Raw genomic sequence first — 27,670 nt, forward strand, 5'->3', positions numbered from 1 at the left:
TGATGGCTCATCAAACCTAATGAGGTTTGATGAGTCATCATCATGATCACATCATAAACCTAAGGCGAGCAAAAACATAAGATCTTCTCGAGCAGAGAAAAGGAAAATACATGAGACCATACATCGGATATAATATAAGTTAGAAACGAGGTGAAGGCGAAGGGCCTTAACAATGAAGTTTCAAGAGCAATTACGTCAGGAAGTCGAGACTCATCAAAATAAAAATGAAACCAGAGACATGTTCCTTAAAATAAGGCATATCACATGTGGCTTGGAAATAAATCATATAATAATAATTGAGTTATCCTCCCACTCAAAAAGGTCCGGAACATTGTTTAAATAATCAAAATGTCAAAAAATGAAGGAAAAATTTGATTTTTTTCTTCGTTTTTTGATTATAACTTTAAAAGTGTTCATTTCCGAGAAAAGTTGCACTGACATAAAAGTTGCGTAATTAAATTTCCTACAAGATAGTATTAGTTAAAAATTTTAAACATTCTCACCCTTGTTGCAAAATAGCAATAATTGCGAAAAAAACATAAAAAAACCAGTATTCGCATTTTCATTTTTCAACCATTTATGCTAGATATGGGACCTTCATATTTCACGCAGAAAAACTTTATGATACAATAAAACAATAGGGCAAATTTCATTAAGATCGGTTCAACAGTTTTTGCAAAATAAGTTGTGCAATCTAGCTTTCGCAAAAAAATGCATTTTTTCAAAATGTTGCAGGACTGAAAATAAAGCAGACAAAGTTGAATTTCTTTGTACATTTAGAAGAATACTGTACCTTTCATATGCAATTTGCAAAATTAAAATCGGTTAACTACCACCGCGTCAGGACAGCGGATACGTTTGCTCTGATTGGGCATTCCAATGCCCTTTGATAATGACTGATAAATTTTAATTTTTAGTACATTTCGATATAAATAAATAAATTTTCTTATTGCAAAATAAAAACACATACTATGTCCTGTGAAATAATACTCTTTTTAGCAAAAGCTTTCTTTGCTCATATATTTAAACTTACAGAATAAAAGTTTATTATTTTTAAACATATGCAATTATTTAAACAATATTTCACAAACAATACTCAAATTAGTTTGATTTTTGTGGAATTAAAATATTAAAATACAACAAAATATAGAGTCAGAAAATAATATATTAGATAAAGATTCGAAGAAATTTTGGTGGAAATCAACTTCTGTAAATCGAACACCGCTGTCCTGCGCGAAGCACCAAAAATTATTGATTATTTAAAAAAATTCCTGACGCCCTGGTAGGTAACCGATTTTAATTTTGCGAATTGCACATGAAAGGTTTAGTATTCTTCTATATGTAAAAAAAGTTTCAACTTGCTATCTGCTTTATTTTCAGTCCTGCAACATTTTGAAAAATTGAATTTTTTTGCGAAAGCTGGATTGCATAATTAAATTTATTTTGCAAAATATATTAAACCGATCTTAATTAAATTTACAGTATTGTTTTATTATATCATAAAGTTTTTCTGGGTAATATATGAAGGTCCCAAATTTACAATAAATGGTTGAAAAATGTAAAATGCGATTACTTTTTTTATGGTTTTTTCGCAATTATTGCTATTTTCTAACAAGGGCAATTTTTAAAATTTTTAACCAAGCCTATATTGTAGGAAATTTAATTATGCAACTTTTATTTTAGTGCAACTGTTCTCGGAGGTGAATACTTTTAAGTTATAATCAAAAAACGAAGAAAAAAATCGAATTTTTCTTTCATTTTTTGACATTTTGATTATTTAAACAATGTTCCGGACCTTTTTGAGTGGGAGGATATCTCAATTATTATTATATGAGCTGTTTCTAAGCAATTTCTGCAAAAAAATACCTCTCAACGTCCATCTCAAAACAGATCCGCCCTGGACTATTATACCACAAGCTAATAAAGACATGCTGCAGCTTATCTTAGAAAGCCTCAAGCAGTACCCACTCCCTGAAATACCAGAACATGCAGGATCTATGCCAGGAACGGGCACCAGAGAGCATATTTCGACTGTGTCAGTATATCATATATATTTTATCTCTTCTTCTTCTGGATGTGCCTATCCGTGTCGAATGTTGGCGACCATCATGGCACTGTTTATTTTATCTGCACCAACGGGGAAAAAGCTGCACAGATGTTTTGTTGAGTCAGGTTCTGAGGTTCTTTAACCAGGATGTTCTTCTTCTTCCTGAACCTCGCTTTCCAAATATTTTTCCTTGCAAGAGGGCCTGTAGGAGGGTATATCTGAATTAATTTCGCATATTGTGTCCAAAGTATTCCAACTTTCGAGATTTGATGGTGGTTAGTACCTCTCGGTTCTTCGCCATTCTTCTAGATCTTACATTTATATATACACGTTTTATTTTAGTAGAAAAAGAGACGAAGGTAACAAATTTATTTTTTTATAATTAATTTACTCATATGGACACACTTTGGTATGTTAATAGGATATCAGTTAACTAACAGTCCCACAAAAGTAGATCTTTAAACACTGTTAAAATATTCTTTTAACTTTTAGGTGGACTGGAAGCTGTGACGTATCTAAATACTAAGAAAACTCTGGTTTGGAATCCAAGCCAACCAAACATTGAGCTGTTGCTCTTCGGAGGTGGTATCAGTGGCGATAAAAACCTAGTTTACAGAAAACTATTTGGAATATCTAAGGAAGTGTATAATACTATTTGGAAACCATTGGAAGGAAGGCCCGTACTACAAGTAAGTGTTAAATCATAAAAACGATTTGTCATAATTAATTATCTTCATCATTCTCTTCACCTGCATCGCTATGCACGGTACGCTTCTTTAACTGAATTTCTCCATATGGTAGGGGAGCCCAAGCGGGAATTTTTGCAGTTACTCGAGCGCGTCAGATTATCATATGGGAAGAAACCTGGTACCCTGCAGATGTACCTCTACCATATATTAGCTCTTAACACAGGAAAGTTCGTTAAGGGGGACTAAAAAAAAATCTATCCTTAAAAATACTTGAAATTGTCAGATTAAGATAAGGTATGTTAAGTAGATGCAAAAGAATGCATATTTTAAAAATCTGACGATTTGAGCAAGGGAATGGGTGAGTCAAAAAGTTTCACAAAAAAAATGCGAATATTTCGCGAAACATCAGATCGAAAAACTAAACAATACGTCTTCAACATTTTTCAAAAATTTATCGAATGGTACCAAACAGGACCCCCCGCGGAGGTGGGGTGGGGGGTTACGGGATTCTTTACATAAAAATAAGCAACTTTTATTCGAGACCTTTTTTCGAATTATGGATAGATAGCGCTATAATCAGAAAAAATGATTGTCGCAAATGAAAAATTAAATTAAAAAATGGAAAGTCCCCAATAAAATGGAAAATTTTACTTAACTTTTTTTAGTTTTAGGACCTAATAATCACAACCCAATAGGTCCCCATCACGCTCGAGTGACTGCAAATTTAGCATACTTTGCTCCCCTACCAATAGTTTTTTTCTGTGGCCGTAGCAATATTAGTCCCCTTTACAGACATGTTTTGCCTAACTGATCACTACCTTGCCTTCCTTGATCTTGCTCTACCTCTGCTTGAAATGGATGAAACATCAATTTTGCTCCTACTCTACTTCATGCATCTTAATTTATTTCCCCATTGCTTTGTAATCCATATGGTACAAATTCTAGAAACTAAAAATTATTAGTTTTCGCAATCATTTCATCATCATTAGCAGGCCCGCTTTACCGAATAGGCACGGTAGGCACGTGCCTAGGGCGCTAGGTTTTGGGGGGCGCAAAAAAAATTGCCGTGGTTGTATCAGCATGCCTCATTTATTGCGCCACTGCCGAAAGCCGACATCTGACCCAAATCACAGCCCGCCCGGCGCTCCGCGCTGTACTTAACGTGCCACTTGTGGCCGTGTGCCAGCCACACAGCCCGCCTCGCGCCCCCTTCCACCGCCACTGGTTGCTAGTCAACCACGCTCGGCCTCTCTCTCCGCCCGCACCCCGACCACCCTCCCCACTTCCTACCGTGGATTGATTACGCCTGTCACAACTTGAAAATCTGTAGTTGTTGTTGTTTCCTTTTTTGGATGATTTGTGACAACGTGTATCATTATGAATTGAAAGTATATTCTTTTGTCCTAGTCAATGTGATATCTGTAGGTGCTGAAGTGAAGACTGAAGACTGTGGTAGTGGTGTGGTTTAATATCGGTATAGTATAGTGTGACCACAGATAAAAGAAGTTCTTTTATCCATGTTGTGACCCTCTTAGTATTTTGAACAATATACTGTGAAACAAATTCTGTGATCAAGAAGAAGGGACAATTTATTTGCGCGTAAGTAAATTGAATAGAAGTAACACAGCAAATTGTGATCTAATTTTATAAAGTAAAATACAAGCAACAAAACTCATTCCAAAGGTTATGCTCATATACAACATTATAATAATGTATTAATTTTATTGATAGGGCGGTTTTTTAATAAAGTCGTGTGTTATTGAGCTTCTCAAAGGAATCCTAATGAGTTCTTCAAAGCCAAGTGGTTCCGAGTTTCGTAAACGAGCGGCTGAAAAACACCAAAAAGAGCAAAATGTTTTGAAAAAGATCCCCAAAATATCCGGATTTTTCAAGGTTGCGCCAAAACCACAGATAAACCTACAAAATCCGTCTTCGTGTAATCCAGTAAAAAATGACCCCCTAAGAATTCTCATTCATCCATCAACGTCGGCCGCAGTAGATTCAACAACTGCAATCGCACACAGCATACCTAACTCAGAAAAAAACCTGGAAGTAGAACGCCCGAAAATCAAGCCTACGGACTCAGTTGAAGACCAATATAATTTTGAGACTAAAGAGAAAGACCCTATTCATTCTCCAACGTCGGCCGAATTAGATACAACTATTGCAATTGTGCACGAGCACGACAGTAACTCAAACTCAGACACAAACCTCGTAGTAGAAAGTGTGAAGCCCAAAGACCCAGTTGAAGACCAATACGATTTTGAGCTTGAAGACTCGGCATCATGGAATATCAAAAATGAATCGCAAGTAAATAAAATAATAAGTTCTGAATTTGATCAAAATCTTCTGCAAGCTGATTTTTCAAAGTCTGAACATCACGGCGATGGAAAAAGTAAGGTGAAACGGAAGCTTTCCGTCAACTTATTTCTTGTCACGCTTCCGAACGGAGAAAAGATCAAAAGAGACTGGCTTATTTACTCGCAATCAACAGGGCAGGTATTTTGTAAATTCTGCCTTATTTTTCAACCAGAGGACAAATCCACATCTTTTAACAAAGGGTTTAATGATTGGAAAAATTCCTTTGCATTAGCTGAGAAACATGAAAAATCTGACGACCACAGGGCTAATGTTTTGAAATTTATTTTGAGGAAAAAGACCACATCTAATGTCACCAAACAAATTCAAAGTCAATACCAGGAAGAAGTGAAATATTGGCGAGAAATATTGACAAGAGTTGTGTCTGTTGTAAAATTTTTGTCGAGTAGAGGTCTCCCATTTAGAGGTGATAACCAAACGTTTGGATCTACATCAAACGGACTTTTTCTAGGCTGTCTTGAGCTGATAAGTGAATTTGATCCGTTTCTCGCCCAACACATAGCAACACATGGTAACAAAGGCAAAGGTAGTGTATCATACCTTTCGTCTGACATTTGCAATGAATTTATTGAGATTATGAGCAAAGAAGTACTGAAACAAATCTTGAATGAAATCAGGCAAGCTCGCTATTTCTCTTTAATCATAGACTCCACACCTGACGTGTCGCACACAGACCAATTGGCTGTAGTACTTCGGTATGTTTCATTGCCCAATGCTTGCGCCAACGAACGCCTGATACAACTCTTACCAAGTGTATGCCACAAATCTGGAAGTTTGGAAGAAGCAACCCTCAGTTTACTTGAGAAACTTGAGCTGGATATCGATAACTGTCGTGGACAAAGTTACGACAATGCATCAAACATGTCGGGCATATACTCAGGTCTTCAGGCAAGGATTAAAAGCAAAAATGATCTTGCTGACTATGTACCATGTGCAGCCCACTCACTAAACCTTGCTGGGTGTTTTGCTGCCGAGAAGGCGTGTCCAGAAGCCACAATATTTTTTACATTCGTACAAGGGCTGTATGCTTTTTTCTCGGCATCCACTTACAGGTGGAACATCCTAAAAAGTCATATTGAAAAGATTAACGAAGGAAAATCAAAGAAAGATCAGAGAAAGCTAATGGTAAAACCCCTGAGTGACACAAGATGGTCTGCTAGGGCAGACGCCCTTCGAGCTTTAAAAATAAGTCGACATGAATTAAAAGATGCTCTTGAAGAGCTAAATAAAGACAATACTCAGACACCAGCAACACAATGCACAGCCGCTGGGTTTCTAAAAACACTTGGACATTTCCAAACCACGTTATTAACTGTGATCTGGGACGAAATTCTCGAGAGAGTTGATAAAACAAGTAAGACTCTTCAAAATCAAGATTTAGACCTATTTGGTGCCACAAAGGAACTTGAAACACTATCTTCGTTTTTGAGTGAAAAGAGAGATTTATTTGATGATTTCGAGTCCAAAGCATTGAAACTTGCAGAAAAAGAAGAAGCTGTATACGACAAAGTAAGAAAAAGAAAGTTATTGCCCGATGAAAAGGACAGAAGCATGGAAGAAACATCTTCTCGAGAAAGATTTCGCACTGGGGTGTTTATTGCCATTGTTGACAACATAGCTTCGCAGCTCAACAAAAGAAGGGAGGCCTATAAAAATCTCGACACAAGATTTAAGATCTTACAAAATCTAGAAGAGAAAAATTCCAATGAGGTGGCTTGTGAAGCTAAACTGTTAGGAGAAGTATACAAGAATGATATTGATGGGGAAGACTTTGCCCAGGAATGTAACCATTTCAAACAATACATGGTTTTGGAGAACCTTTCTAAGATCAAAGAAATGTACGCCTACATAAAATCAAACAGATTAGAGAACACTTTCCCCAATTTGGAGGTTGCTCTCAGGATATTTTTAACCTTACCTGTGACGAACTGCACAGCTGAACGTAGCTTTTCAGCTTTGAAAAGAGTGAAGTCAGAAATTAGATCGTCGATGGTTGATGAAAAGCTTAATGGCTTATTGTTGCTGTGCACCCAAAACGACATTACTTTAAAATTAGACTACAAAAACATTATTGACGACTTTGCAACACGGAAAACCAGAAAAAAAGCTATTGTATGAATCTCTAGTCAGTCTAGTGGTAAGCCAACAAACCAAAAATAATCCAAAGAAAATGTGATTAAACGAATACTGTAAATAATGTAAATACTTCAAATGTAAAGAAGGGAGAGTGGGTGGTCCGTGATGCCGTGAGGTACGTTACACGCATTCCCACCGGAGGCCAGTAGATACCTCACGGCTACCGGTTGCCAGTCCGGGACACGGCGGGTCCATAGGTGGTGGATAATGGGAAGGCTCTCGAAAAGAATCAGGATAATTTGTAAAGGAGAGTTAAGGGACATTAAGTCTAAAGTCCTCCCGAACCAAAACTGGCATTTCAGACTAAATCTAAATTTACGGGGTGTAGGCGCGTTATGGTAGGGCTGGTGGGGGGAAGGGGAGGGGCGTAATCAGCTGTAAGGGGTATAAAAAGGGGCGCTACTCTTCGTTGTGCCTAGGGCGCTGGCAGGGTGTAAAACGGGCCTGATCATTAGTTATCATCTTATTTGAGGTGATAATTTAATATTCAAATGAACACATGGATACCTATGTACTCGGTTTTTGTCCTCTTTCTGTGAAAAAATTTTACAATTTTTTGTTCAGTCGAGCTTGTCTCCAGTTTTTGTTCTAAACCTGTTTTGTTCTCTTGTTATCTGATCCCACACTAATGAGGATAAATAATTAGGTACTACAATCATTGGGATCTGATAAAATCTTACTTTCGTAGGAAATTTATTAGTATCTCGTGCACCTGTCCTGATGCTAGTTGTTAATCCATAATATGTACATAACTACCTTTACATGCTCACTAAGAACTCATCTCTTACTACCGAATCTCGCGAACTACTCTATAGATTTCTGAAACTAAATCATTACCCCACGAGCATTTGTCTTTTTATTACTATATTTTTCAACCAGCTACATTATAATGAAAACTGTATCTTTTGATCTGTCATAGGTACATAAATCTTATTTAATTTTCGAACATTTCTGTTTCCTAAGATATCCGTATCAATTACACTGTGTACTTTTTTCACATGGTACTAATCTAGCTACCCCATTTATCTAGCAATTGTCTTATTTCCTAATTACACTAAACTATTATAATTTTTTTAGTATTATGTATAGGTTTGCAAATTAAAAAAAGACTCGAAGATAAATTATTTTTCCCAATAACAGTTTATCTTGGAGAAAAAATAATGTAACCTAAGCAAATTAATAGGCAACCAGTGTTACGTTTGGCGGATATACTGGTTTTCTACACACATATAGTACCAATTATTATTGATGCTATTCAATAATTCAAGGATGAAACAATTTTCATATTTTTTATAACTATTTATATTACTATGCATGGCAATTAAAAAAAAATAGAAAAAAAAACAAGAAAGAACTTATCCTTTTTTATTCAGAACTGAAAATGCTTAAAGACCCGAAGTAAATAAATAGCATATTTTGGAGAAAAAATATTGAACATACATACGAACATTCATAGGCAACCAGTGTTACGGTTGGCTAACATACTGATTTTCTACAAATTTTAAATTATTACAAATTGTTTACAAATCTTAATGTTCCTACTAGGCAATTTTGCTAGTGATATTGTCATGATCATGAATAATGAATAATAAATAATATGCTGTTTTGAACAGGATATCATGCTTAAGGATTCTCATGAAATTCATTGTGAAAAGGGGAAAACGTCGATATTTTATAGAATCTATTATTCCTCCCATATTTTTCACGATTTATAAATTGTCGTTCATTTTAAAAGGTCCTCCGGTCAAGTTTATGCGCTTCAGCATTCGTAAAACAGAGCAAAAATTATAGGATTATTCAATAAACACGAGGGTAAAACAAAAAGTCTAGGGCCGAAACATTAACTTTTTTCACAAGGAAACAGTTTTCCTGTGGTTAGCTGTATACCATGTAATACAAAAAAAAACAGTAAAATCCTGTATAAAAGGTATATTTAAGAACCCTCAAAAGGGCCACATCAAAATCACATAACTAGTTTTCGACTGGTTTACCAGTCATCATCAGTGCTTACCTAAAATGAATATAACCTGATAAAATAATACAAAGATATTGAAATTTTGACTACGGTTAAAAAACTTATCAGTTATATTCACGTGCAATGTGCATGCTAACCACCAAGATAGTATTTAACAAAAATATGTGTGTCAAAGCCCAGTAAAAGAAGTCTGTCAAGGAAACATTGATTTAAAAAGCTACATTAAATATGGATGTTTAAAATATTTAGCTAATCTGCCCAAGGTAACATCTGAGATGTGGATTTGACGTGTTTACATGTTGAAAGAATGACGGCAAGTGACAATGAGACGGATAGGACCTCTGAACGATGACAAGACAGAAATGACAGTTTCACAGGAAGTTAAAAATTAACCTGTCATATTTAAGACTAAGGTGTACAGCATGTTAAAATTATAAATGATGTAACAACACACTCATTGTGAAAATTATCATTTAAAATTCATTTTGTTATAAATAAAAATGTATTCACGTATACTGTAAGTGCAGTTAGGCAAACCACATTACACAAAAGTTTCGTATTCGATAACTAAATTTAGTAAACAAATCTTATTATCAAGAGATCTAAGATTAAAAAAACAATTTTGTTGATTTAAAGTTATCGAATTTATTTAACTTATTGGTAGCTGTTGGAATTTGTGTGGGTAAGTGTGTAAGAGATCACAATGGGGGTGACTGAGGTGTAAAAATGTCTTAAATAATCTGGGGGATGTATCATTAAGAAAGCACAAGCTCAAACTTAGGCGACTAATTCCCAAAGAGCTCGCAGGCTGCCCGGATCTCTAAGGGTCCAAAAACCAAAACCGTAATAGGATGACGACAATAGGGGCTGGGGGTATGAGATGCCTGTGAGGGAATTAATGGAAAAGGAATATGAACGAGACCCAGAAAGAAACTTGGACTATTGAATTTGGTTTTACTAAAGATTAGTGTTATATTTTGGTAATGACAGATTGAATAATTACGGTGAGCATAGCCATATGTAGAAATATGATAGTGGGTTGTATGTAGATGAAAATTTATATAATGTGGATGTCTGTGGATGATGATATCAGTAATTTATATGTAGTTATGAATAGATAAAAGTGGTTAGCTGGCTGAAGATGACAAAAGGAATATTGTGGCTAGTACCAGATAAATTATTATAAGTGTGAATGTGAACGAAGCAGTAGAAGGGGGGTGAAAAGTGATATTGTAAATGTGTTAAGAAAAAAGTTGTCGATGGAGTGGTTGAACGAAACATGGCGGTTGACACAATTCGGACTTTTCTGTTTTTCTTTTATTATTTCTAGGTCCTCGTACAAGTCTAATTTTAAGAAGTCTTTCTGTGGGATGTTGTGAAGTAGAGCGACATCATCTGGGATATTCAACGTATGATTTTTTTGTTTGAGATGTTGAGAAAAGGTAGAGGTGTTCTCTCTTTTGGTGTGTTCAAGAGAGCGAGAAGCAAGTGATCTACAAGTTCTTCCTATGTAAGTAGCATCACAGTCAGAACATTGTAGTCTATAAACACCACTACGATTCATGTAATTGATGCTATCTTTGGAATTGGATAGAGAATGTCCTAAGTTGTTGGATACTTTAAATGAAATTCGGATGTTGTCTACTGATCTTTTGAGAATGTTCGAAATATCCCCAGATAGCCTATCTTGGTGAAAGGGTATAGAAGCATAAGTAGGTTTGGTTGGGAATTTTACAATTTATAATTCACGTCCCATCAGCTCAGCGCGGTAAAGTTCCAACGAGACTGGTTCTCTTCATACTCCAATCAGAGTAAACATGTAAATCAAAAATGAATAACCATTTTCAATTTCGTTGCAAAACGAAAATACAGCCGAATCATATTCTAGTCCAATCAGAGAGTGCAGCAAGCACCTCTACCGGTTTCGAAACTTATTAGTCTCTCATCAGGAGGCACATATGCTGCTCTCTCTGATCCAACCAAAACAAACCCCAGCGTGCAGTCACGGATTGCATCAATGGCATATATGCCCTAGCGGCAACTGCTAGCAAAAGACTAAGTTTTCGATCTAATGGCATATAAAACAACATAATGTTACTCTACATCCCACCAGACTGAAAATAATGGGAACCTTCTCTGGTTACACATCCGAAGCTTCTACAATTTTGCAAGTCATAACGGATGCTGAGACTAAGGAAGATGAGGGAATTTTACAATTTATAATTCACGTCCCATCTGCTCAGCGCGGTAAAGTTCCAACGAGAATAGTTCCCTTTATACTCCAATCAGAGTAAACATGTAAATCAAAAATGAATAACCATTTTCAATTTGGGTTGCAAAACGAAATACAGCCGCATCATATTCTAGTCCAATCAGAGAGTGCAGCAAGCACCTCTACCGATTTTGAAACTTATTAGTCTCTCATCAGGAGGCACATATGCTGCTTTCTCTGATCCAACCAAAACAAACCCCGGTGTGCAGTCACGGATTGCAACGAACGAAATGGCATAGATGCCCTAGCGGCAACTGCTAGCAAAAGACTAAGTTTTCGATCTAATGGCATATAAAACAACATAATGTTACTCTACATCCCATCAGACTGAAAACAATGGGAACCTTCTCTGGTTACAACTCCGAGGCTTCTACAATTTGCAAGCCATACGGATGCTGAGATTAAGGAAGATGAGAGAATTCTACAATTTACAATTCACGTCCCATCTGCTCAGCGCGGTAAAGTTCCAACGAGAATGGTTCCCTTCATACTCCACACAGAGTAAATGTAAATCAAAAATGAATAACCATTTTCAATTTCGTTGCAAAACGAAAATACAGCCGAACCATATTCTAGTCCAATCAGAGAGTGCTGCAAGCACCTCTACCGGTTTCGAAACTTATTAGTCTCTCATCAGGAGGCACATATGCTGCTCTCCCTGATCCAACCAAAATAAACCCCAGCGTGCAGTCCCGGATCGCAACGAACGAAATGGCATAGATGCCCTAGCGGCAACTGCTAGCAAAAAGACTTAAGTTTTCACTCTAATGGCATATAAAACAACATAATGCTATCCTACATCCCGCCAGAATGAAAACAATGGGAACCTTCTCTGGTTACACCTCCGAGGCTTCTACAATTTGCAAGCCATACGGATGCTGAGACTAAGGAAGATGAGGGAATTCCACAATTTACAATTCACGTCCCATCTGCTCAGCGCGGTAAAGTTCCAACGAGAATGGTTCCCTTCATACTCCACACAGAGTAAATGTAAATCATTGAACCATTGAAAATGGTTATACATTTTTTATTTACATGTTTACTCTGATTGGAGTATGAAGGGAACCACTCTCGTTGGAACTTTACCGCGCTGAGCAGATGGGACGTGAATTATAAATTGTAAAATTACACTCATCTTCCTTAGTCTCAACATCCGTTATGGCTTGCAAATTGAAGAAGCCTTGGAGGTGTAATCAGAGAAGGCTCCCATTGTTCTGGTGGGATCTAGAATAACATTATGTTGTTTTATATGCCATTAGATCGAAAACTTAGTCTTTTGCTAGCAGTTGCCGCTAGGGCATCTATGCCATTTCGTTCGTTGCAATCCGTGACTGAACGCCGGGGTTTGTTTTGGTTGGATCAGAGAGAAAGAGAGCAGCATATGTGCCTCTTGATGAGAGACTAATAATAAGTTTCGAATCCGGTAGAGGTGCTTGCTGCACTCTCTGATTGGACTAGAATATGATACGGCTGTATTTTCGTTTTGCAACGAAATTGAAAATGGTTAATCATTTTTTATTTACATGTTTACTCTGATTGGAGTATGAAGGGAACCACTCCCATTCGAACTTTACCGCGCTGAGCAGATGGGACGTGAATTATAAATTGTAAAATTCCACTCGTCTTCCTTAGTCTCAGCATGCGTTATGGCTTGCAAATTGTAGAAGCCTCGGGGGTGTAACCAGAGAAGGTTCCCATTGATTTCAGTCTGGTGGGATGTAGAGTAACATTATGTTGTTTTATATGCCATTAGATCGAAAACTTAGTCTTTTGAGTCCATATACTTGACTGTAATACGTGATTTTGTTCATACGGACTCGTAGGTCTTCTAGGTTGTCCGCAAATACTACGGTGCCATCTGTATATAGAGCTCTCTAGTATACATGATGTTTAGCCGGTACCCGTTTAGTAAAATTTCGTCCAAAGCTTCTATAAATATTTCGTCAGAGTAGAGATTGATGATTAAGAGGAGACAAAATACAGCCTTGTGTTTATATTCTTTCACAAATTTCTTAAAAAATCCTGTTGACGGTAAACTCTTCTAACATAAGAATTTTATTACGGTAAAACATTGAAATTAATTTGAAGTAAGTAAGTAAGGTATGCTTTATTGTCAAAAATTTTTTACAATTTGTGGACAAAGCTTATACAAAATAAAAAATACAATAAAAAACAAAAAATAATAAAAACTACAAACAAAATAAAAACAGAAACATACACCAAATAAATGGCGTGAGTTATACTACTTAAATACAATTTTATAGTTATTAAGTACACATTAAAAAATTTTAAAAATTTTGCAAACAATATGTATACGTCAGAGCAAAAAGAAGGCGAACGAGGAAAAGGGAAAGGGAAAGTAAATCAAAAGATCTATGCCGCTGCAAATATGTACAAAAGTACTCGAAAGTAATAATCCTCCAAGTCAATTTGCTGAATTCAAATCGTTTATAAAAAAGTCATTCACTGTATAAAAAGCTCTCTCAAGCAAATAAGCTTTCAAGGCCTTGCGAAAAGCGGGAAATGCTGCAATAGATTTGATGTTAGATGGCAGGTGATTGTGCATTTTTCTCGAATTGTATAGTATAGAGCACTTAACCAGCTCAGACCGTGGGGTTGGCAGATAAAGATTATGCTCCACGTTTCTAAGGGGATAGTTGTGAGTGGGTCTCTCTGGACCTTCTGATGCATATTTGCGGATTAAACAAACGGATTCAAAAACAAACAAAGAAGGAAGAGTTAATATTTTAAATTTTTTAAAGAATTCCTGGCAATGAACTCTGCTATTGAGTCTCAGGGAGTAACGAAGAGCTCTCTTTTGTAGTTTAAAAATACGCTCAAATTGAGTCGCACAACACGAACCCCAGAATGGAAGGGCGTACCGAAGATGAGACTCAAAAAGGGCATAATAAACGGTCCTAGATGTTGACAAATTCATTTCCGTAGCAACTGATCTTAGCGCAAAACAAGCAGAACGTAATTTTTTGTGTAAGGCATCAATGTGAAAGTTCCATTTTAGAGACATCCACAATAAGCCCTAAGAACTTCACCGATTCAACTACCTCTAGACACCACGATTTAATGGTGACTAGGTCTGTAGCTATGGTATTGCGAAGATCCATAATATCCGTGTTACTCCAAGTAATACTAGTATCATCTGCAAAGAGACATATTTTACCTTTAATGTTCAGACTAGAGATGTCATTTATGTATATCAGAAACAATTAAGGGCCTAGAACTGAACCCTGAGGTACCCCACATTCTAATGGCATGCAAGAAGACGTCTTCGTGTCAACCCTTACAAACTGACTTCTTTTATTAAGATATGATTTAAGCCATTTAAGAGCCTTTCCCCTAAATCCATAGTGCTGTAAATTGTCAGTCAAGATGTTATGGTTTACACAATCGAATGCTTTAGAGAAATCACAGAAATGCATTGCATTGAAACTGCTTTATCAAAAAGACAAAGTTATTTAAACAGATATATACAACAGTAATAAATATTATCAACTGCAGATTTAGTATTTACTTTTAAGTCTGCCACCATATCAGATATGTTACATATAGGTTTGGATCCCGCGTATGAAAAAAAAGTTGATTAATAGCAAGCTGAAAATTTGTTAATAGCTTAAGGGTGTCTAGTCGAACAAACTTTGATATATGGGAACACTGGAACAGGGGCAGTTTTAATTGTGGAACAGGTTAAAAATTTGGAACGGTTACACCACGAAAACGGCACATTTATTTTGTCCGACAGAACAGACTTAAACTCTCCGAACAGAGATTAAACTCTCATGCAAAAATCAGACTACTATTTATCACCAAATGGGCGTTTTAATGAGTGGAACATGTAGAATATGTCAAATGACAGGAATTATGACAGGTTGTCAATAGCAGTCTGATTTTTGCATGAGAGTTTAATCTCTGTTCGGAGAGTTTAAGTCTGCTCTGTCGGACAAAATAAATGTGCCGTTCTCGTGGTGTGACCGTTCCAAATTTTTAACCTGTTCCACAATTAAAACTGCCCCTGTTCCAGTGTTCCCATATATCAATGTTTATCCAACTAGACACCCTTAAGCTACTAACAAATTTTCAGCTTGCTATTAATCAACTTTGTTTTCATACGCGGGATCCAGACCTAATATTTGTTACACCCATATATGCATCTATGAGTTAGAACATAAAAAAAATTTAAATATCTTACCAAAATGAGTCTGCTATGAAATTAAAAACGAGTCATACCTGAAACAAAAATAAAGATTAAGATGATTGTTTTATACCAAATAAAACAACATAAAATAAATGATCTTTTTTTACTCTTATAATTTAATCTTAAACATAATAAAATAGTAATATCATTTGGACCTTTGCCATCTATGAGATAGATTTAAAAGTTCTCTTAGATACTTTCCCTCATAACAATAATTACATGTTTCCAGTGATTGTGATCACTGGAGGTTATTAATTTATAATTTTTAAATATTGTCTTTTTACACTTTTGTATTTTTTAAATTATTTTCATTATCAACTTCACATTTGATAATAACGACAACTACGACATGTATTTTTTTAGATTTTGCCAGTATTGCTATATCCCAAGTCGTCTGGATACTTAAAACTTAAGACAAACAACCCCTATCACTGGCCTAAAATATACAGCAACTATCTTACGGATCCCGGTCACTACGACGCCAGAACGCTTTTGGAAGGAATAAGAGAAGCTCAGAGGATTGCCAAAAGTCCAGCTTTACAAAAATATGGCGCTCAACTCGTCGGTGTTCCCATTCCAGGTAAAACATGCATCGTTGATTATATATTTATACGGCTTTTGGTTATATTTTAGTTACAGTTCTTCGTTTTTGAAGATATTCTTCTTTAGCGGCGAATCGATTGAGGGTAAAATTTGATTGATCCGCGCGCATGCGCACACCGACAGTATGGTATTAGTTGTTATACGGGCTCTGATTGGGTGTTGAAATTTTGAAATGATCTGTCAATAATTGTTCAATATGGAGGTTATCGGTAAACAAAAATATTGTATAATATTAGTTTTTATTGATGTGTGGACAGAAATAAAATCAAATTTATAATTATAGTGACTTTTTAAATAGTTTTGAAAAGCCGCAGGTATGTAATTCTAAATGTTTCAGTTGGAAATACCTAATAGTTTCAATACCTATCTATTTGGAAAATGTAAACAAAATAATGTAATTACCTATTAGTAGGCAATGCTTTAATTTACATAATCTGATTACGAACAAACTTTCTACAAATCTTCATCTCATATATCGTTTTCTTACTCTATATTTTGTTGTATTTTATTTCGACAAAAATCAAACTAATAATTTTATTAAATTCATATAAATTTATGGTGTAAACGTTTAGTTTGTGTATATTCCCACATGACGTATACGAGAGTTTGGTGCAGTTTGAAATGGCGTCAACTTTCGTACGGCGCGGTAGACGTGAAGTGGGTTCAAGCCCCAAGCAAGTTATTATTTTTTTATTTTTTTTTATAGATTTCATGATTGTAAGAATATTATTATATAATTTTTGAAGATATTGTTCTTTTTTGAAAGTGGTAGATAAGAAAGTTAGTTTGATTTTTAAATAAAATAAGTACAAATAACCTTTTAAGTATATTTACTTCGTTTAAATTACCTATTATATAATAGAAGAATATCTTCTTACGTGCGTACAAAGTACACACACATTCTTTTTTTTTTGTGCTAGCTCTTTCTGCAACTTTTGTCGGTCAAATTAGACTCCGACGGCGGTAATACCTTTTGACAGATACGATAGCAATCTTTGAAAATAGGAATTGCAAAAATGAGATCCCAAACGAATCAACAAAAAGAGAACTAAAGTTTACTTTCAAAAGATGAATTTTCTTTATTTTCCCCGGAGGTAGTGATGACATCATCGTAATGTCGTGTATTGTCCGTCTCCAAAGATCTCTGTATCTAGTCATTTCTTTTAACGTATGCATACGTATTTTACATATTCCTGCAATTTGGTCGATCCATGTTGTTGGGGATCTTCCTCGTGATCTTCGGCCTTCTACCTTTCGTTGGATAATAAGTCATTCTGTTTTGTGCATCTGCTCTCATAACATGCCCAAAGTATTTTAATTGTTGGAGATGGACTTTGATAGAGGCCTTTGGCTGACATTTAGCTAATTTAAAATTGAATATTTAGTATGTAATAGTTGAAAGACTGATAAGTTTGTACACACTTGAATAAATAAAGGAAATAAAAATGTAGGATGTCAAAGTGTGTGAGTAATTTATTTCTTTAGTTGAGCGCTTTCGACATAAACGTCATCATCGGAGCTAATGGTCAAATAATAAAAAAGAGTAGAGACAGCTGACTGTCTTACTAGGCCAAGAATGGATGGGTGATACCTACACCCATACCATGAAAAAAGTTTTTATGTGTTTGTGCAACGTGTATGTGGCCGTTTTTTCTGTTTTTTACTGTTTGGTGTTGTACGGAGGACAAAGCAATTAGCATTTGCAATCAAAAATCACATTTATATTCATAAGATGCAAATGATTACACCTCAATGTGGCGGTACTTTTTTACTATTTGACCATTAGCTCCGATGATGACGTTTATGTCGAAAGCGCTCAGCTAAAGAAATAGATTACTTACACACTTTGACATACTACATTTTTATTTCCTTTAATAATTGAATATTTGCCCTGTCGTCGGTCCATGAAATTCGTAACATTCTTCTCCAAAAGATCATTTTAATGGCATCTATCTTTCTTAGTTCACGACCTTAAGTCGTTCAATCGTGGTTTTGTGTGGATGATTGTTTATTTTTCTGTCATTTATTGAGATAGCCTTTTCCCATCCTTCAAGGTCTCTTCTCATAATATGATCCACATATATGTTAAATAATTGTGGAGACAATATACATCCTAATCTGGATGTAATTCGTTTGAGACTGGGATAAGCACACAGTATACATCCTTGTCTGACACCTTGTTCTGGATGGAATTTGTTTGAGATTGTATGCACTTTAACTCTTCCAGTAGTGTGTTCGTACAGTTCAGTTATAAGTGGAATTATGTGTTGTGGTACGCCACAACAAACTCTTTTAATATTTGCCATAAGTGTTGTCATTTTGACCTTGTCAAACGCTTTACGATAATCTATAAAAGATAGGTATAGTGGGAAATAGGGATTGAAATCCCTAGATTTTTCTATTATTTCTGTTATGTTCAAAAATTGTTCTCGAGTACCTCTACGTTTGGTAAATCCAGTTTGAACTTGGGGTATTTCTCTTTGCAAGAAAGTTTTCAGTCTCTCAATGATTATGTGTAACATTATTTTACTGGCATATGAGATAAGGGAGATGGTTCTATAGTTATCACATTTATGGAAGCTGCCTATTGTCGTTATTGTAGATTTTGTCCAATCGTCAAGCCATTGCTTGGAATGCCATATGTTGTTACAGAGCACGTGGAGTAATTTTATTCCGGTTTATTCTGTGGCTTTGAGCATTTCTACTATTATAACCGGACCTGGCGCTTTGTTATGCTTGAGTTTACTGATCGCCAGTTTTATTTCGTTCTCTAGTAGGTATATTAGATTCTTCTTCCATTTCTTCGGTTGTTTGGTGAACAAGTTCTTGGCGTTGATCATCTTTATAGATCCCGGCAATATAATCTCCTTGTCTCTGATATATCTTCCCTGTTGGTTCTCAGGCTTCTTGTTTTATCTTCAACTGTTCAAATTCTGTCTAATTCTGTCCAAAGTCTGTTGTTATGTAGAGTATTTTTCTAAATAGATCTCTCGGCTGGTAGTTTTGATCGTGGCTCTCAATGTCTTCACATCTATTGTTGTTTATCAGCTTTTCATCTTTCTTTTATTTCCTTGTTGAGTTTTCTCAAATTAGCTTTTTACCTTTCAGTATGTACACCACTTTGATTATTGTAGAGAAATTTAAGAAATTATATCAACGATAGGTTTTTAAGTGTGATAGACTACGTTTTTCATGTAAAATTTTATTATTATCATGATAATTTTTAGGTTGTGGACACCATGTATTCGACTCCGATGCATACTGGCTATGTTCACTCTGTCAGCTAGCAACATCTCTTGGAGATTACACATCTACGTGTAAAATGGGCCCAGACAACGACCCAGAAGCTGTAGTAGATTCCAAACTAAGAGTCCGCGGAGTCCACAATTTGAGAGTGGCAGACGCTAGTGTTATTCCAGGCCCTACCTCAGGCCATATCACCACAGCTGGTTACATGATTGGAGAAAAAGCTGCCGATTTGATTAAAAAGACGTGGAAGAAACGAAGCTAAACAATTTGGAATTGTTTTACAAATAATTTTAGGTTGAGATAAAACAAAAAAAAAACATTTATAAAATAGAGTAACTATAGAACCGTTAGCAAATCTTCATTTATACAAGGATCTCTGTTCAATAGCTATAATTATTTATTAGTCATATTAGTTCCAAGATCTACACAAGACTGAAACAATTGCCACAATGTCCATACTTACATATTTATACATATTTATAAATGTATTTTTTATTATTAAGGTTGTGATTGTATTTAATTTATTGTAGTGATAGAAAATAGTTAAAATAGACAAAAGATATTGCTCATAATAATTTTTAATATTTATAAATCAAATATTATTTATTTTAAATAGAGAACAATTTAATACCTATTTGTATGTTTTTTTTTTGACAGAACCTTTTTTATAATTTAGTTCTATATAATTCTACAACAAAAACTTTCTTAAATGAGGCGAAGCTTTGGGAAATATAATAACAGATGATGGGAAAACAGACATGGCAATAAATAATAAATTGAAGAAGGCTACTAACCTGTATTACTCATTAAATAATACAATCTTTGGGAAATAAGAAATATATAACAAAACTAAACTCGAGTATACATAGAACATCATAGTTAATCCGATAATGACCACGTGGTGGAAACTTGGATTGTGCAAAAGAAACATGAATCAATGATAAACGCGTACGAGATGAAATACATTAAAAGAATAGCTGGAGTTACGAAAGGACCCCTCACAACACACCTTATGGAAAAGTGGTCCCGGTCAAATTTAACGAAACTTTGAAACTCTGAAAAACTATCATTCTCGAGCTACAGCCTTATGAAGTTCGTAAATTCAGGTACTGGGTTTACGTTAAGTGCACTAATTCACGGTAAAATTAATGAAAATATCTATTACTGAAAAAAGACAGACTCATTTTCTTCATTCATATTTGCATGCTGCATATAAGTCTTCAGAAAACCTCTGAAAAGTTCTCAGAAAACTGAAGAAGTGAGATATAAAATGTGCTGCTAGAGTGACATAACAATGATCATGCTTTCATGAATGCTTCTCACTAAAGCCTTGGTTTCCTCGAAAGCGGTACCGACAAACTGCGACCGTAACACTGCGATGAATGACGTCAGATTACGGTGAAAAATTCAAGGTTCTTAACTGCGGCAATGAAATGTGTAAACAGCAAGCGGTGGTTTCCAACGCATCCTTGGAAACCACTGCTATTATTTTGCGTGGTACAGTTTTTTATGACGTCATTCATCGCAGTGTTACTGTCGCAGTTTGTCGGTGCCGCTTTCGAGGAAACCAAGGTTCTATCCAATAACTGCAGTTACACCTTATGTTTAGAAAACTACTGAACAGTGGCGGATTTAGGGGGGGATAGGGGAATTCCCCTAGTAATACGGTACAGAATTAATGAAAAAAATGTTTAAACATGATTATTACACGTTGGAATATGTTAGCTTACATGCAACTTACTACAGACAGACAAATTCAACCCAATTAACTCGACAGTTAGGAAAATATAGGGAACTTATTGCACATGTTATTACCTATGTCTTTTATGTAGGTTTGGTTATCTATTTGATATATTTTGGAGTTGGTGTTTTATTGGAAGTCGCCCCCCTCGCCCAAGGAAAATATTCCGTAATTGTTACTGAAGTATCCTAATAGGTCGGTAGTTATCACTAGAAGATTATAATTAATATTTCGCGTTTACCTACTACTATGTGCGTACTTTGTTTTTTCTTTTCGGATTGAGATCAAGTCCATTTAATCTGATATGCTGAAGAATATTCTTTACAAATCATTTAAGATAATTGCAAAAACTACTGCTTGGTCAGCATATCTAATGATTTTTAGAGGCACTTTATTCTGCATGCGTGAAAACGTGAGATGTCTTGTTCTGCTCTAGTAGCACTTATTGTGGTTGTTCCTCAGTTTTCTGAAGGCGCTTCAGTAGAAGTGGCGAAACACTTGCCTTGGAAGAGGAGACGACTTTTAATAAAATACCAACCACTAAATACATACAATAGATAAACCCAAACTACAAGACATAGGAAATAACATGTGCAATATGTTCCCTTAATTTTCCTAACTGTCGAGTTAATTGGGTTGAATTTGTCTGTCTGTAGTAAGTTTCATGTCAGCTAATATATTTTTTTATGTTTCAAAAATTTTTGTCTTTAATTCTGGACCGTGTTACGGGGGGAACATATACGCCCATAACGATGGGCAAGGGGGCCGTGCTCCCCCCTGGCTTTTCGGTTGCTGTAAACTATATATTGTCATCCAAAGTATACAAAATGTAATGTGCAACGTCTTCAGTCTTAACGTCTGCCCCCCCCCCCCAAACATTTGTATATGGGCGCCCATGCGGGGGGAGGAAAGCAGCAGCAGCTACTGCAGCTATGCTGGTATTGGATAAGTCTGAACCATTCATGAAACATGATAATTCTTATGTCGCTGTAGCAAAACATTGTTTATCGCACTTCCTCAGTTTTCAGAGTACTTTTCGAAGATTTTCTGAAGACTAAAATACGATGCATCTATTTTTAACCACGAATTCATGTGCAACATGCATGAAGAAAATAAGTCTCTCTTCTTTAAAGAAGAGATATGTTCATTCACTTGACCGTGAATAAGTGCACTTAACGTAAACCGAGTACGTGAATTTAAGAACTTAAGAAGGCTGTAGCTCGAGAATAATAGTGTTTCAGACCCAGGTGCCACGGACTTTTTTAATCTACTCACTGAGAACTATCATTGACCAAAATTTTGTTAAATTTGGCCGGGACCACTTTTCCATAAGAAGTGTTGCGGGGTCATTTAAAAGATTTAGAAATGAAGGTATAAAGAGAGAGCTGGAGCAAGAACCGATAATGAGGAAGATCGAAAACAAACAATTGAACTGGTTTGGCCACATAGAGCGAATGAAGCAAAAGAGACTAACAAAAAAGGTACATGAAGCCAAAATGGGAAACAAAAGAAGAAAGGAAAGACCAAGGAAGTCATGTGTGGACCAAACCCATCGTATAGGTGAAAAGAGAGACATGGCCATGTCTCATAAGAGGCATGAAGAACCTGGTCACCAATAGAAGTGCATGGAAGAAATGGATAAGAGGCGCACCCCTACCTCCGACGCCCTGAAGGGCACTAAGTATTATGAGAAAGAAGAAGAAATAAGACGAAGCGAAATATTCATGATTTTATGGAAACATTATTATTCCTGACCCATACTGACGCGGCTGAGACAAGGGCCGAGACAACAAAGACCAAACAAATAATGAGAACAACAGAGATGAAAACTCTAAGATCCATAAGAGGTATCACACTCAGAGACAGAATACGAAACGAAGACACATTGAGAGAGTTAGGCGTTCAAGACGTAGTGAGATGGACAAGAGCACGACAACGCATGTGCAGATACCACAACACCAACTGACCCATAGGAAGACCCAAAAAACGATGGTACGAGAGCTGGAGCTCCGGATCGCAACAGAGACTGTAACAGAAGAAACAGGACATAGTCCTATTAAAAGAAGAGGAAGAATACGAAGAAAGATTATTATTCCTAATATTCTTCTTTTTCCTCTTCTTTACTGCATCCAAACCATTCACGGATATTTTGCAGTTTTGAGATTTTACGTCTTCCTACAACTCTTCTGCCTTTGATTTTACCATGCATTATAATCATTCCTTAATATTTCGTATTTTTCACGTCTCATAATGTGCCCCAAGTATTCCAACTTCTCAATTTTTATGGAATTTAAAACATCGCATTCTTTTCCTAGTTGCTCAAAAATTGTGCGTTTATTTTACAATCCATCCATGATATTTTCAGAATACGTCGTTAACACCACATTTCAACTACCCCCCGCACCCCTATGTAAAACAGTACATTTCACTATTATGTGCCGTAATATGTTAATATTAATAGACCGGGTATCGTTATTGTAATATAATATAACAATATTAATATGTCGTCGCCCCCGCTAGCGAAATTATTCCGATTCGATTTTTTTGCACAAACTTACTCAAAAAGAGGTCCTTATAACATATCCACAGGGTGCCGGGCGGTGCCGTGGTCGAAAAATTGTTTAAACAATTTTTTTTAAACAAATTCACAAAAATAATTTTTGCATTTCGAACAATTTTTTTTAGATAATTTGGGTCATTCTGAGCAAAATAGGTCTCTTGTCATTTTTCTCTAAAATTTACTGTTCTCGAGTTATATGCGATTAAAAATTTGAAAAATGCGAAAATGGCCATTTTCAAGGCTTAATAACTCGATTAAAAATTATTATTATGAGATTCAAAAAGTGACCAAATCAAATTTCAAACCCCTTCTTCAAGGTTCTGAAGAGATTTTTGTCATTATTTTATTACAAAGCTGTTATTTTTAATTATTAACAATTAGCGCTATAGTCCAGGATTTATCGCCGCCCCCGTTAGTGAAATTATTCCGATTCCATTTTTTTGCACAAACTTACTCAAAAAGAGATACTTATAACATATCCACAGGGTGCCGGGCGGTGCCGTGGTCGAAAAATTGTTTAAACAATTTTTTTTGAACAAATTCACAAAAAGAATTTTTTCACTTCTAACAATTTTTTTAGATAGTTTGGGACATTCTGAGCAAAAAGGTATCTTGTGATTTGTCTCTAAAATTGATTGTTGTCGAGTTATACGCGATTTATAATTTGAAAAATGCGAAAATGGCCATATAACTTGACAACAATCAATTTTAGAGAAAAATCACAAGAGACCTTTTTTGCTCAGAATAACCCAAATTATCTAAAAAAAAAAATCGTTCGCAATGAAAAAATTATTTTTGTGAATTTGTTTAAAAAAAAATTGTTTAAACAATTTTTGAACCACGGCACCGCCCGGCACCCTGTGGATGTGTTATAAGGACCTCTTTTTGAGTAAGTTTGTGCAAAAAAATTTAATCAAAATAGTTTCGCTAACGGGGGCTACGATACAGTTGTACTATAGCGCTAATTGTTAATAATTAAAAATAGCGGTTTTGTAATAAAATAATGACAAAAATCTCTTCAGGACCTTGAAGAAGGGATTTGAGACTTGATTTAGTCACATTTTGAATTTCAAAATAATAATTTTTAATCTAGTTATTAAGCCTTTAAAATAGCCATTTTCGCATTTTTCAAATTTTTAATCGCATATAACTCGACAACAATCAATTTTAGAGAAAAATGACAGGAGACCTTTTTTGCTCAGAATGGCCCAAATTATCTAAAAAATTGTTCGAAATAAAACAATTATTTTTGTGAATTTGTTTTAAAAAAAATTGTTTAAACAATTTTTCGACCACGGCACCCTGTGGATATGTTATAAGGACCTTTTTTTGAGTAAGTTTGTGGAAAAAAATTGAATCGGAATAATTTTGCTAGCGGGGGCGACGGTACTGCCCGGTCTATAAGGCATTATTTTCTAAGACATTTACTTGCATTGAATAAAACGTACTTGATATTATTATTTTCTAAAGATCACTTCCGATATAATTTTAAACAAAAAATGACTTGCTTAAATCGGTCATGGTGATCTGATTCCACCCCAGGGGCAAGTGCTCGACATCGCATCGGACAACAAAAGACAATTTAAAATGACATTAGTACAATTTATAAAAAATGTTGTGCTTTATAGATGATGAAAAAGCGTTCGATGGAGTACAACATCATAAACTCGTACATTGTACATATACTAAAACAACTCGACATAGATCAAAAAGACATTCGCTGCATAGAAGTTCTTTACTGGAATCGAAACAGCTGTCAATAAGGTGGATAACGAAACAACGCAGCTCAAAAAAATCTAGAAGTGTAAGACAGGGATGCATTCTCTCCTCACTACTTTTCAAGTTATATTCAGAAAGTATCTTCCAAGAAGCTCTTGAGGAATGCGAAAGCGTCATCAAAATAAATGGTACCTCGGTCAATAACACACGATATGCGGATGACTCGGTCTTAATAGCGAATAATATAGAAGACCTCCACAACCTTCTTAATAAAATTGACCATAGCAAGAACATGGGACTTAGCATCAACATATAAAAGACGAAGTTCCTTATATTCAGCCGTCAATCATGTCAAAATCAAAATGCACAACTAGCATATAACAATAAAGATGTAGAGCGTAAGAAAATTTAAGTACCAGGGAACCTGGCTATGTGAAGACTGGATGTCGGATATGGCAGTGGCGGCCCGTCAGGGTCGGCAGGGTCGGCAGTGCCGACCCACACATTTATAGATATTATAGATTTTTTTTAATATTCAATTTAATCAGAGTTTATATCATTTTTTGTATCTATATTTATAAACTAAATACTAAACTAATTACTAAATTTTATTCATGGTTTTTAAAAGGATTCGACCAATCCGAGCGTTAAGTGATTCCTGCGCATAAGAGACTTTTCAAAAAATGAATGATCCGAGCCATTCATCTGACTGTTCGGCTAGCCGGCCCCAGGCCATCCGTAGCTTGACGATTTACACGTAAAACTCAACGAAAAATACAAGTAGATGAGAAACCAAACATACATTTCTCCGTAGGCATTAAGCGGCAGGTACGGCACATTTTAAATCTGCCGGTTTCTTTGGAAGCATCGCATCGGCAGAAATTGTAAAAAATAATCACGCCGTTTTACGTCGTTTAATTGATATTGTAATTTTTTTAAGTTGTCAGGAATTATCATTTATTTATAGATATATAAACTCGTTATATCATATAATTATACATAACTAATAAAATTGTTTAAGAAATACGATTTGGATTTTCTAATTTACTTTCTGATATTTAGCGGCATGTCTAAAACAGTACAGAATGAACTAATATAATCAATTAGTTACATTTTGAATAACGTTATTGGATCTGAGATTCAGAAAACCATTTGCTTTTCGCTAGAAGTAGATGAAACTTCTGATTATCATGTAATTTACAATAATTATCAACTGTTGTCCGATACGCGTTACGTGGTAATATTTATGAGAGGTTTTTAGGTTTTTACAGACGTGAGTAAAAGCAATAAGGCAGAATATGTTTTTGGTGTTTTAAAGAACAGATTAAAATTTTTTGATATCAAAAATAAATTGGTAGGGCAAACTTATGACGGCGCTGCCGTGATGTCTGGTGAATTGAAAGGTCTCCAGGCAAAAGTTAAAACTATTGCACCACAAGCTTTATTTACTCACTGTCATGGGAATGGAATGAATTTAGTTTTGCAGGATAGATACGTGTAAAAAAATTACATAAATCGGTTTGGGAACTTTATTAAATGATTACTCTTGTAATATTTTTAAGAAAGTGTTTGCCCAAACCGATCTGACACATTGTTGTTCAAAATCAGTCAACTGACATTATTTATTCCAAAGATAGAATAAGAAAACTGGTGCAAAATCTCAAAGATTTTCGTAATGATTGTAGTTTCCAATATATACGCAGTGACGTTTTGAGTTCGCTTGATATTTCCGAACCACCCCAAAAAAGACACAGGCATGATACCTACATATCTCGAAAAACGAGTATATTTTGTTTGGATACCTACTATGTATTATGCAAATAGATACTCGTTTTTCGAATTTTGAAGATTTGCACATTTTTGACCTCATTGGCGAATCAAATTTAAAAGTTACCTTCGCCAAAGAATTTTCAAGATATTTATTATTACAAATTACTTAAACATTACGCTGATCCAAATATTTTCAGAAAGTTGGATGTTACAAAATATGTGTAATTTTATGTAGTAAGTACTGCAATTCATTAGATACAACAAACTGATCATCAATTCTCTTGTTACCACCAACTTCTGCTTTAAATGAACGGGATTTC

The 27,670-nt window shown here is 35.4% G+C and overlaps 1 protein-coding gene across 3 annotated transcripts in view; it reads left to right on the forward strand.

The window, feature by feature from the left end:
- Positions 1 to 20,194, forward strand: part of LOC114333619 (glucose dehydrogenase [FAD, quinone]-like) — a 61,660-nt gene extending 41,466 nt beyond the window's left edge. For all 3 annotated transcript variants that reach the window (XM_028283533.2, XM_028283535.2, XM_028283534.2), the window contains 3 exons: positions 2,540 to 2,736; positions 16,072 to 16,288; positions 19,539 to 20,194. In XM_028283533.2, coding sequence (XP_028139334.1) covers positions 2,540 to 2,736; positions 16,072 to 16,288; positions 19,539 to 19,822 — 698 coding nt within the window. In that variant the 3' untranslated portion in view covers positions 19,823 to 20,194. The remainder of the gene's footprint in view (positions 1 to 2,539; positions 2,737 to 16,071; positions 16,289 to 19,538) is intronic.
- Positions 20,195 to 27,670: the final 7,476 nt, after the last annotated feature.

Source organism: Diabrotica virgifera, chromosome 3 (genome assembly GCF_917563875.1).
Source record: "Diabrotica virgifera virgifera chromosome 3, PGI_DIABVI_V3a".
Lineage (NCBI taxonomy): Eukaryota > Metazoa > Arthropoda > Insecta > Coleoptera > Chrysomelidae > Diabrotica > Diabrotica virgifera.